The sequence below is a fragment of the Myotis brandtii genome, unplaced genomic scaffold (assembly GCF_000412655.1).
Source record: "Myotis brandtii unplaced genomic scaffold, ASM41265v1 scaffold460, whole genome shotgun sequence".
Classification (NCBI taxonomy): domain Eukaryota; kingdom Metazoa; phylum Chordata; class Mammalia; order Chiroptera; family Vespertilionidae; genus Myotis; species Myotis brandtii.
In genome coordinates this window covers 146,232-158,140 of record NW_005367588.1, presented here as the reverse complement: position 1 = coordinate 158,140, position 11,909 = coordinate 146,232, and the positions used below count along the sequence as shown (strand labels likewise).

The window sequence follows — 11,909 nt, the reverse complement described above, 5'->3', positions numbered from 1 at the left end:
TCTAACTCCCTGTCCCTCTCCCTTCCTCTCTGTAAAAAATCAATAAAATATATTTTAAAAAAACAAAAAAAACCTAATCATGGCTGGTTCCTCATAAGTCTGAGCCGCCGTGGCGATGAGAATAGTTTTCCGTGGAAAATTAAAACCTAGCAGCAGCAGCGCATTTCCCCTCACAGCCTCTCGCTGGGCGGCCACAGCGCCTGTCCGTGTCGTTCCCTGGCGTCTGCGGAGCCGCGTGGCAACAGCACAAACTTATCTGGGAATTATTCCTTCATGAGCACGGTTTTCCCAGAGTGACTTGGGCGGGGGTATAGTTTTGGATTAAAGAAAAACATTAAAATTCCATTTCCTATTGTCAAAGTAATTCATGGGGAAGCGAGGCATGTTCATGGACGCCTTCCTATTTTGGATGAGGTTGTTTTTCTTGTGTCCGATGATGAACTCTTAATTTTTTCCTGGACTATTTTTAGAGCCATTGATCATCCCAATGTTCTGTGCTGCAGAAATATGATAACAATTCTGGTTTCACAACTCTGACCTGCATGAGTTTGCTTATTGAGGAAATACTTTGAATTTCTGTAAATTTCCTGGCTGCAAGGTCTTATATGGATGCTGTTATTGTCCAAGATTATTTATGTATTTAAATGTGTCTTTATTAATTTTGAGAGAGAGAGACAGGGAGAGGGAGAGAGAGAAACATTCCTCCATAGACAGCAGCTCAACAACCAGCCAGGCTTTAGGTTCTGGTCCACCCGCTGCTCCCTGGTCCCTGGAACAATGGAGTGCAGGCGGGTCACAGCCACCATCGGGCTCTGTGTGCAGCCGTGTGGTCGGTACTTGGGCACCCGTTTCTTACTTAATCCCCATCACGACCGTGTGGCCCCACCATGTGCTTCTCTGGCCCCTTTGGACGAGAGGGAGCACAGATGTGCGTGACTCCTCTGGGCTAGAGCAGAGGAGCGGGGGGGGGGGGGGGGGGGGGGGGCTGCAGGAGGTGCTCCCCCCCCGCCCAACGCCTTCCTTGACGCGAGAGACTGGGTGAGTGCGTGCGCTGGGGTGAGTGTCTCCGGGGAGGAAGGCTGTACCCCTGGTAGTTACCATTTCCTTAACCAGTAACCCACGGCGTGGAAAACCCTCCGGGAGCTCATGGGAAACAGGAAGTGAGGGGACTCGACCTGCGGCCACGGGGGGCTGTGCTTGGGAACCCCCCCGGCCACCCCAGAGCGCCGTGCTGGTGGGGCCAGGGGGTGAGGGCGCTGGCTCCTGCTGAGGCCTTCGGTTTTCTGGTTGGTGTCTAACTGCAGGTGTGTTCTCCACTAGGGAAGCAAACAGCTTTTTCTTTTATTCGTCACTTTAATTTTGATCCATGACTTAAATCTTGATTCCCCTCGGAAAAAACCTTAGAAACCATTTAGTTTAACTCCCTTCACTTAAAAATTTTCAAAAGGCTTATGATAGAAAAGCGTACGTGATCCCAGCACTGTGGCCTTCTCTGTGCACACACACCTGGGGTTGTTTGTTTTCACGGAGATGGGTATTCTCTACCAGTTGGCTTCTATGTAACAGTATTGGGGACGTTTCCCCTCGTGGGCGAGGGAGGGTGAGGTTTCGAGGGAGCTGACCTGAGACCCTAGGGCAGGGCTGGCCCGCGTGGCGCTGTTGGAGGTGCTGAGGGCCGTCTGGTCTGCCCACAGGGCATTCATTTCCTGTCTCTGAACATTTCAAGGGGCACTTTTTATGTGTGCTCTGTGTTGGAGACCAGCGTTGTCACCTGGAGCAGGTGCTAGGAGATGCCCAGACGGGCGGGGCAGGGCCACCAGGTGTTGCTGGCACCTGACACAGGAGGGCAGTTGGCAGGTCCCTGCTGTGCAGGGAGTAACCGGCTCCTTGGAGGACTGCGGGGGATTGTGAACGCATGCGGACTCCTTCTGAATCCCAGCCTGGGCCTGGGCCTGGGCCCCAAGGTCCCCGTTTCTTTAGGGAAAGGGGTGGGGGGGTGGCCCACTCCCGCACCTGTGCCTAGGTTCCGCCACGGAAGCCAGGCAGAGACCAGGGCGAAGTCCCTGAGCCTCACGAGGGTGTGCCGGGAAGTGGGATGGGGACAGGGCACCGCGTCTCTTCCCTCTGGGTCCTTCGTGGGTCTAGTGGCAGCGACTGACTTACCGCCACCTGCTTCTGCTTCCTCTGAAACGAATGTGTGAATGTCCGCACCGTGTTCACTTTACACCTGGGAGAGACTCAGAAGAAAGTGCACGGCCCCCTCACCTGCTGCCCTCACTCACAGGGCTCAGAGGTGGCTGAGCTTGTCACTGCTGCCCCCTCCTGCCATTCCTGGGGCAGCCTCATCAGTCCTTCGAGATGAGCCCCAGTGGAGTGGGGCTTCCTCCCACGACCCGCAGCGTGCACCGTGTCTCAGCACTTCGCACATCCCGCTCCGGTATCTGTCAGGGGCCTCGGGAATCGGCTGGCTGGGCCGAGCTGCCGTGAGGCCAAGGCTCTTGCCTCTGAGTCTTGCCTCTCAGGTGCCTCGTGTGGCATCGGTGAGCACACTGTGGCCTCAGCCTCATCCAGCAGCAACGCCAGGCCCTTCTCCTTCTTTACTTCTAAGTCAGCTTCACTTCTGTGACCGTTAGTCATTGTTTTTTTAAAACTTTCATTTTTAAACTCTCCAAAAGAGCAAGGGATACGTCTCAGCTCAGGCTGCTGTAACCAAATACCACTGACATTTATTTCTCATCGTCCTGGAGGCGGGAAGTCCAAGACCAAATGCCAGCAGAGCAGGTGTCTGGTGAGGGCTCTTCCCGTGGTTTGCAGATGGCTGCCCTCTGGCTGTGTTCTCACCGGAAGAGAAGGGGAGAGGGGAAGGGGGAGGGGAAAGGGAGGGAGGAGGAGGGGGAGACACCACCCCCGTCATGAGGACCCCTCATGCTCTCATCTCACACCAGTTAATTTCCCAAGGCCCCATCCTCCGGGGTCAGGTTGGCAGGGGATGGGGCAGTTCAGTCCATCCGGGCGACCTGGTGACATTTGCAGTGAGTGCCAAGCTGTGTGGCAGGTGCTAGCAAGTCCTCGTGGTCTGCGTGTCCCTGATGTGGCCCGAGTGGTGGGCGCGTCCTGGGCCAGCGAGGTGCATCTCTAAGGTTCTCTCTCCGGTCCGGTTGGACTGTACCAGGTCCGGAGCCAGGACCCAGCCTGGCATCGTGGCTACGTCTCCCGGCTGACACCAATGCAGGGGTCGCGGGGGTTAAGGAAGGAGGCTGCCAGGGTGGCAGGAGGGTTTTACCGAACGGGCACCACATTTTCTGTCTTTGAGCATTTCCAGGAGGTGGTTCATGTATATCTTTTGGCAAATGTATTCTGTCACCTCCGTTATTGCTCGGCACAACAATAATTGAAGTTGTATCAGAAGGAGATGAAGAAACCCTCCCGGCCTTGGAGCAAGTGTAACTGTGGTGCTTTTATTTAAAGCGCCTTTGAGCTTAAATTCATTTCATTCCTAAAAATAAGCTGCAGAGATGAGATCCGCCCTTTGAGCGAATCAGAACAACTTAGGAAATAAAAATGCCTCGGCCACATGCCCCTCCGGCCCGGCGTGCTGCTTCACTTGGGAACTTGAGTCCACGGGACAAAGGTGACCCCGTCGTTCTGCGAGCTGACAGGCAATGAGCACATTTACTGTAAAATGAAACCGAGAAGCTGAGAAAGTGACAAGGACTAGAATGGAGGCGCGACTGACCCCACACCAGGCGTCTCTGGATGAGTTTGGGGGAAGTAGGATAGTCTCAAGTTCCCCGTTTGTCTTCTGCAATTGAGTGCTTTAAGGACGTCTACATTGTTGGGCTTTTTATGCTACTTGGCGAGTATGTGTCAAATGTACAGCCTCTTTATCTAAAGAAAATAGGAAAACAGACGAGCTAAACCCACCGAGCCAGGTCTTGTGGGCTGAGCTGCACCCCCGAGAGCGTGAAAGGACACGCCTCCCAGAGGTCCCGGGCGCACGGCTCCCCAAGCAGGACAGCCCCAGGCCTCCCAGCCAGGGGGGAGTGAGCACCTTCTGCAGGACTGTCCATGGGAGCAGAACGCGCCAACGCCCACCGGTTTCTGAAGGTGCAGCCAGGGGACCAGTGTCAGAGGGTGTGAGAGAGACAGGCCTTCTCAGGACGCAGCTGGTGTTCACGAGCTCAGAGCGCTGGTACCTGCACTCTGCTCCCCGCGCTCTCTTCCTTCGTGGGGTGCAGACGAAGGGGGATGCCTCCTGTGCCAGCCGAGGCCTGGACGTCTCCGTCCTCGCTGCGCAGCTCTTTCCACCCACAGGGGTGGCTGGTCACAGACGCCATCAGGGCGGAGTCGCCGGGTTCTCAGGTCTAGGCCCCAGGCACCCCTGACACACGAAAAGGAATTTTAAACAAACAGCACACTGACCTTCGGGCCGTGCACCCAGCGCTGATGGTCAGAGCAGCCCCATAAGTGTGCCAGGTGCTTGCCTGGTGCCAGTCTCCCCTGGGGCCCCCGGGCACACAGAGACGCCGCGTGCAGTCCCTGCCGGAGACACGGTCAGTGGCTTGGCCTGTGCCGGGCAAGTAGGTGTGGGAGCCCCAGAGGGGCCTCGTCCACTCGATGTGTGGGCAGGCCCGGCGCAGGGAAGGCCTTCTGGACGTGGATTTCAAAGGGTGAGTAGGAACGTGTCGGGTGAAGTCTCCCAGGCAGAGAGGACTTCGAGCACAGGTGAGAGGATGGATGAAATCGAGTTTGAAACCGGAGCCGGGGGTTATGCCAGCACTTCCCGTGGAGGGCACCCTGCAGGCAGCACTTGTTAAAGAAATTCACAACAAATAGCAGCAAATCATAACAGCCAGCCTGAATCTCGGATTCGCCTCCAAATACGTGACTTATCTGGCAGGTTCCACTAACAGCCGCTGCCCTTTATTTTCTTTAAAAAAAACACAAAAATTTATCTTTGGATTGGAATGAACGTTTCAAAAACAAACGCGGCCTGCCTGCAATGCCAGCCCCGTGTGAATAACACCAGGTGGTGCCATCCTTCCACGCAGCCAGGAAGTTCAAAGCCGGTGCAGACGCAGGGGCCGCGTTCCCGCGGTTGGCGTCCCTCCGCGTGGCGGGCCCTGCTGTTTGTTATTCGGCTCTGCGTGTGCGACGGAGACGTTCCTCAGACCACAGAGCTTGCTTTCTTTGCAGACAGATGTGTCCTTTAGATGCTCTTGGTGAGCAAGCACGATGGGTAGCAATGGCTGCGGCTTCCGTGTGTCTTCAGTGTCCAGTTCCAGGAGCAACGTGAAGTCTTTCGTGAACAGATTGTGGCCACTTGAAAGCTCAGGACCAAGCCCTGCTCTCACGGACCTCCATCTCCAGAACGTCTCATCTTCAAACCGAAACTCTGCCCCGTTAGAAACGACCGGTCCTCAGCCCGTCCCCTCCCTGCCCGTCTCTGTGACTCCCCGTACCTCCCGCGGGTGGGGTCACACGGCGTCTGAGCACAGGGCCCCCCGGCCTCCCTCCCGCTGTCGCATGTTGCAGAGCCTCCTTCCTTCTCGGGCCGAGGAATACTCCGTGTGTGTCGTCACATGTCGCTTGTCCCTCGTCCTTCAGTGGGTCGTTGGGGCGCTTCCCAGCGGTGGCTGCTGTGGGTGCTGCTGTGAACATAGGTGAGCAGATGCCTGTTTGCGTCCCTGCTGTCAGTGATTCTTCCCCTTGTGCCTCCGCCCCCGCAAAAAAAAACCCCACAAAAAAGCTGCAGGGCGCTTGGTAGACCCTTGTTGAGTTTCTGGCTGAGAGAAGGCAGACCTGGGAGTCGGGCGTTGGTGCCTCTGCTCGCTGCCTGAGGTGACCAGGCCTGGAGCAGACCCCACACCCTCTCTGCTCGCAGTCTCCCCGTCTGCGCTGAGGGCGTCCCTCCCCGTTCGGGCTCCACCCTTAGGTGACTGCGTGAGACGTTCTGCACAGCCCTGCAGTCGCTGGCCTCGCCCGGCTCCTGTTCTTTGGTGGAACTGGAAGGGGCGGGCCCTTGGCATGAGCAGATCTGTCATTCTCACCTCTGAGTGCCCTGAGCGCCCTGACAGCCAGGCACATAGAAACCTGCCACTCGGCCTGAATTAACCTCCCACGGAGGCGGAGCCGCGAGTCTAAGTCACCGAGTGGAGTGGTGCTCCCGGCCGACCAGCTGCCCTCCGCCAGGAGCTGGCTGCTCTCATCCTTACGTGGTGGCTTTTATGAAGGGTTAGAACTTTGGTGAGTGTGTGTGGGGGGTGCGGGGGAGAGAGGGAGAGAGGGAGGGGGGAGAGGGAGAGAAGGGGGAAGAGAGAGGGAGAGGGAGGGAGAGAGCCTCCATCGAGAGCTGCTGCTGGGGCTGGTGATGGAGATAAAGGGGAGGAGCCTGAGAAGCTGCTGTGCCTACTGAACGGACTGCACAGTAGCCCATGTGACTCCTCAGTGCAGGCGCGTTCGCTCTACGTTCTCTGCAGAACAAGACAAGCCTGTCTGCGAAGCGCCAGCGAGTCAGCCGCAGAACGTGCTCCGGGAGATGAGATGTGGAGCCGCCTGAGAGCGGCCGGGAGAAGGCGGCCATGACGCCTCCCAGGGAGCAGAGACGGCAGAGGCCCCAGTGTGGCTACTGAGCCGCCTTACGCTCACGTAGGGCTGGTGTGACCATGGAAGGTGTGTTTTTCTTGGCAAAAGGTGCAGTTCATCGGTACAAGCAGCCGGCCGTCTACCTCGGAGCAGGCGAGGTTTTTCCAAAGGGAAAGGAACTCACAGGGAAACAGGCGAGTCTCAGGCTGCGACCTGCAGGCGCGAGGAGGCGTCCGCTCCTGGCTTATTCTCTGACTTCCTCTTGAGATGGCAAACGGGCCACAGTGACTCAGTAAACGCACTTTCCTCCTGACCATGGGCTGCGGCCCCAAGAGGCCTCGCTGACAGCGTACGTCCCTCCGTGAGAGGGCGCCCAGCACAGCCTCCTGCTGCTGCTTTTTTTTTAAATGCTTTTATTGATTTCAGAGAGGAAGACAAAGGGAGAGAGAAACACCAATGATGAGGGAATCGATTCGCTGCCTCCTGCACCCCTCACACTGGGGATCAAGCCCGCAACCTGGGCCTGTGCCCTGACCGGGAATCGAACCCTGACCTGGCTCATAGGTGGATGCCTGACCACTGAGCCAGCGGGCATGCAGCCTGCTTCTTTCTTGTTCTTGCAAGAAAGTCAGCCCTGAGGGTGACTTCCCCTGGACGCTGTTGGGCAGGTTCTGGGGGAACATCTTTTCCTGAGCGGACGTTCTCCGTGTTGACAGATAGGGCCTTGGGCTCACATACAGGCACTGCAGGGTCCTGTTACCGACGTTCCTCAGAGACTTTTCTGTAATTTCTAGCTCAGATGTGGGAGTGCCCCCCTCCCACCGGCTTCTGTGTTTGCAAATAATTAATGATCTAATTGCCTGGTTTCCTCCAACGGGTGACATGAGCCCAGAGACAGAGGTGCCACTAGGCAGGGAGGCTGGGGCTGCAGCAAAGGCAGGACACAGACATGTTGTCGGGAGGACCTGGGACGGTCGTGGCCCCGCTGACCTGGGTTCAGCCGGAGAAGATGGAAACGAGTGCTCTGCTCTGCCCCCCGGGGGAGGGGGGTGGGGGGTGAGCGCCTGAGGGGGGCTGCCCTGCCGCCTCTTGAGCAGTTTGGGAATGAAATGCTTCTTTGCAGACGCCCACCTCCAACACAGACAGGTTTTAGCTTTTCCCACCCAGTGCTTTCCTCAGAGGCAACACCGACTACAGGCAGTGGGCGTGGGGAGGCGGGAGGGGAAGGACCCTGCCCAGCAGGCGCTCGGCTTGTGAAGGGCTCAGAGAAGGTTCTGGAGTCCTGTGCTGACGGCCTCTGTTGGGCTTCTCTTTGCAGGTGGCCACAGCTGGCTTGTCAGTGCTGCTGTTCGAGGGCGTCCTGACCAGAGCGGCCGTGGGATGGTGAGTCTGAAAGTGGATGTGGGTTCGCCAGGTGCTGCCTCTGCTCCCAGTGCCACGGGAAGGGCGAGGTGTGGGCTCGGGCGTGCAGCAGGCCTTTTCTGGGTGAACAGAAAAGCCAGGTCATCTGTGATGTGCAGTGAATCTAAACGAAATGGGTTCAGAGGTCGTCACCTTAGCAATTCTGCGATAGGGTCACCTCGAGACTCCATGGCATCAGCCCCTTTAGCAGACGGCCCGGCAGCTCCGTGGGGAGCCCTCCCGCGGTATTTCCTCCAGAGCGTGACCCAGGCGCAGTCTCACACACACACACCACCCGTCAGGCGAGTGGACACAGCCCCTCTTCCACCTTGCAAACTGGCCCCCCAACCTCAGCTCAGGGGGACTTGGCATGATTGGCGGCTCCTGGGCCTGACCTGGAAGTGGGGTGAGGGGAGCCCCCACGGCAGAACCAGGGGCGTCGCTCACCCGAGAACATGGCGCCCGGCAGCCTCCTGACCTCTCGACTCTTTTGCAGCCTCCTGCTCGGCGGCCTGGGAGAGGCCTTGCTGGTTTTCTCAGAGAGGAGGGGCGCCCCGAGATGACGAGGTGACGATGGAAAGGGAGACGGGCCGGGCCGTCATGGGAGCAGACGCCCGGCTGCGGAGCTCGGACGAGGGTGAGGAAGCCGAGCTTCCCCTGCGCCAGGAGCTCTCGGGTCTCTGCTGCAGAGAATGGACTGGTGCCTCTTCCCTGAGAGACTCACCTGAGCCCCACCTCTGGGTGTGCGGACGCCTGCGGACGCCCCGTGGACGCCCCGTGGAGGCGCCGCTCACCTGCCTGGCATGCGGCCTCTGCTGGAGCCGGCACAGGCGCTGCTCTCCCTGCTCACGCTCCGTGGGGGCCGCCCCGGCATTTGGGGTTTGGTTTGTGTGTTTACATCTTCGGAGCCTCCGGGACATCCCTTCCTCGCGCTCGTGCGGGCTGGTCCGAGCCTCACCCACCCACTCACGGGGATCCCTCCCGAGGGCGTCCATGGGTGAGCGGGGGCTCAGGCATGAGAAGCCAGCAGGGGCCATCGCCCCAGAGCGGGTGCCGAAGCCCTGACGTGCGCGTGTTCCTTCTGTTGGGTTGTGTCATAGTAAGTTCACACTTTTTTTTCGCTCACCGTTCAGTTAACCTGACACGAAACGATCACCACAGCAAAGAGGTGGATAAGCCGAGGGTGTCCTCCCGGGCAAGGGGAAAAGAAACAGACGTCTAACATGGACACACACGCCTGTTATAGTCACTTCCTAAAGCTCTGAATCCATTCATTCCCCATATCTGAGGAGGTTTCAGTCTTTGAACACAAGTATACTTTTCAGGCCAATTAAAGGTTGGATTAAAGCTTTAAACTGTGCCTCAATGGGACTCAAAAGAAATGAATTTACATGAAACGGTTGTTTGATTCCGAGCCCACAGTGAAGATTTAGGGAAATAGTGCCGAATCCACGTCTCTGCTCAGAGGAGGTGTGTGAGTCCTCACCTCTGCCGGTGTCGGCCTGGGGCCCTCGGAGATGCAGGAGGGCAGGACCCGCCCCCCCAGGTCACCATGGGAGCCCCCCCAGGTCACCATGGGAGCCCCAGCCCCGGGAAGGCTCCTGCCCACCCTCCACCTGGGAGGAACAAGGTGAAGTTTGAGTGCCTGTCCTTGCTGGTCTCTGCTGGCCGTCCAGGTGGCGAGCCTCAGGTGACCTTTGCCCTCAGGTAGTCAGTTTCCTCTTCACCAGGATGCCGGCCGTCTGCAGACGGAGGATCAGATGGAAACCTGGGTTCAGAGTCTCCTTGTTCTTTTGCTCCACGAGACTGTAACCGAGGCCACTTCTCTGCTGTTCGTGGAAAGAGGCGTCTGTCCAAGGGTCGCCGTGTGTCTCCCGTGGCGTCTGCGGAGAATGAGGAGGCGCCTGGGGCTGAAAGGACCCCATCCCAGCAGGACGGACCCCACGCACTTGGGCGGCAAAGCTGTAGACCTTTTTATAAAAGAGTCTCCAGCAAGGGTTTCTGTTGTTGTTGTTTGATCTTTAACCTCATGTTCCAGAGTCCTGTTGTTTTAAAAAATCTGATTTCTTGCTTTGACGTCAGCCAGAGGCGGCCTGCAGGGTGGGCCCGGGGTCTGTAAACCAGGGGCCCCCTCCAGGCACCCAGGCCCCCTCACCCGAAGGACCCGTGTGCTCACTCCTCTGGATCCTGGTCCCTGAGGCCTCGGTGGCTGCGAGTCGGAGGGTTTTGTTTGTACAAAGAATATGCTTTGTGTCGAGAGGCATGTTACTGACCTGCTGCGGCCGTGAGGAGCTAAACCTGGCGTTTGCCTGTATTTGTGGGTGGTTGGCTTCTCTCCTCGGCAGCCCAGCAGGCGTCACCCTGGGAGGGAGCCCTCCCTCTTTCGTGAGTCCTCACCCGAGGGCACCTTTCCATGGATTCTCAGACGGAGGAAGAGAGGGTGGAAGGAGCTGCCCCTGCCCAGCCCAGCCCCTCCTGGCAGCGAGGGTGGACCCCAGAGGAGCACGCAGCCCCTTAGCCCCCCGTGGCTGCGTGAGAGGCCCACGGGGCTGGCCAGGGCACGGCCACTGCTGTCCGTCTTCACCCCGGCACGGCCTGCACCTCGGGGTGCGCGGGCCCTGGAAACAGGGACTTAGTCCAGAGTCGTTCCTGGGCCAGCGATTCACACAAGTAGGAGGCGGGGGGGCTGCTTAGTAACAGGGCACCAAGTCAGAGCTGGAGAGCTGGGACCCCAGGGGCTGTCCCAGGCTGTCCCGCACTCTGGCTAGTGGCGTCCATCACTCCTTCATTGGTCACCATCCTGCCTCTGGCACCACTCACCGCGTGTCCACAGCTTCGGCTTCTGCGTTGTCTCCAGCAGAGCGGCCGCCATCCTGCGGGAGCTGAGTGGCCGGTCCTCAGGTTGGTGAGCTGCAGGCAGACCGCCCAGCGGGAGGTGCTGGACGTTCATGCGATCGCAGACCTAAAGCAACAGGCATCCTGCTCCCAGGGAGGCCTGGGCCTGCAAGAAGACCCAGGGATCGAAATTAAAAATCACACCAACCAACCGCTCTATTGAGATACAACTCGTGTGCCTGAAAGTGCACCCAGTCCACGCAGACAGTCCGGTGGTTCTTAGTGCCTTCACGGCGTTCTGCAGCCGTCACCACCGCCTCCTTCAGCGCATTTCATCCTCCTCCGCCCCTCCGCTGACCGGGCAGTGTGCGGTCCACTCTACAGACCCCCGGGCTCCACAGGAACGGGATCTTGCCCACGTGGCCTTGTGTTGGACTCGGGTTTAAACCCTCACTTGCCAGCTCCGTGGTGAAGATGGGCCTTTTTAGAGCCGACACAGGGAAGCGCCCAGCGTTGGCACCACGCCTCCCTCACACGTGGGACACCCGGCAATGGCGCCACGATGGCATTTTCCAGCAAATCCTTGTTTCCGTCTCAGCGTGAGGCTCCACTTCCTTCTGACAAGCAGACTGCTTTTTCCTAAGACGAAGTCTCTGACGGACACACATTGTACCCAAGAGCTTCTCATCGTGCCTGGCCGTGTGGCTCAATGGCTGAGCATCGGCCTGCGGACTGAAGGGTCATGGGTTCGATTCCGGTCAAGGGCACGGACCTCAGTTGCAGGTTCCCCGCTCTGGTCAGGAGACAACCAAATCGATGTGTCTCTCACATCGACGTTTCTCTCATCTTTCCTCCTCCCTTCCACTCTCTAAAAATCAATGGGAAAATATCCTCGGGTGAAGACGATCAATAATGCCCAGGAGCCGCGTCCCTCCCAGCCTCCCACCCATGCCCTGCAGCCGGGGTGGGGTCTGCCCAGCTGGTGCCAGGCTGCTGGGTGGGGCCTGGAACCTGCCTGCAAGCGGCTCAGAGGCCAGTGCAACCCCCGCGGCACTGGGGGCAGGGGCCAGAGGCCCTTCCCGTGGACA

The 11,909-nt window shown here is 58.5% G+C and overlaps 1 protein-coding gene across 1 annotated transcript in view; it reads left to right on the top strand.

Moving 5' to 3' along the window:
- Positions 1-9,352, top strand: part of TMEM241 (transmembrane protein 241) — a 48,867-nt gene extending 39,515 nt beyond the window's left edge. The window contains 4 exon segments of the mRNA XM_014547005.1: positions 6,694-6,712; positions 6,715-6,779; positions 7,904-7,968; positions 8,483-9,352. Of these exon segments, the coding sequence (XP_014402491.1) occupies positions 6,694-6,712; positions 6,715-6,779; positions 7,904-7,968; positions 8,483-8,549 (216 nt within the window). The 3' untranslated portion in view covers positions 8,550-9,352.
- Positions 9,353-11,909: the final 2,557 nt, after the last annotated feature.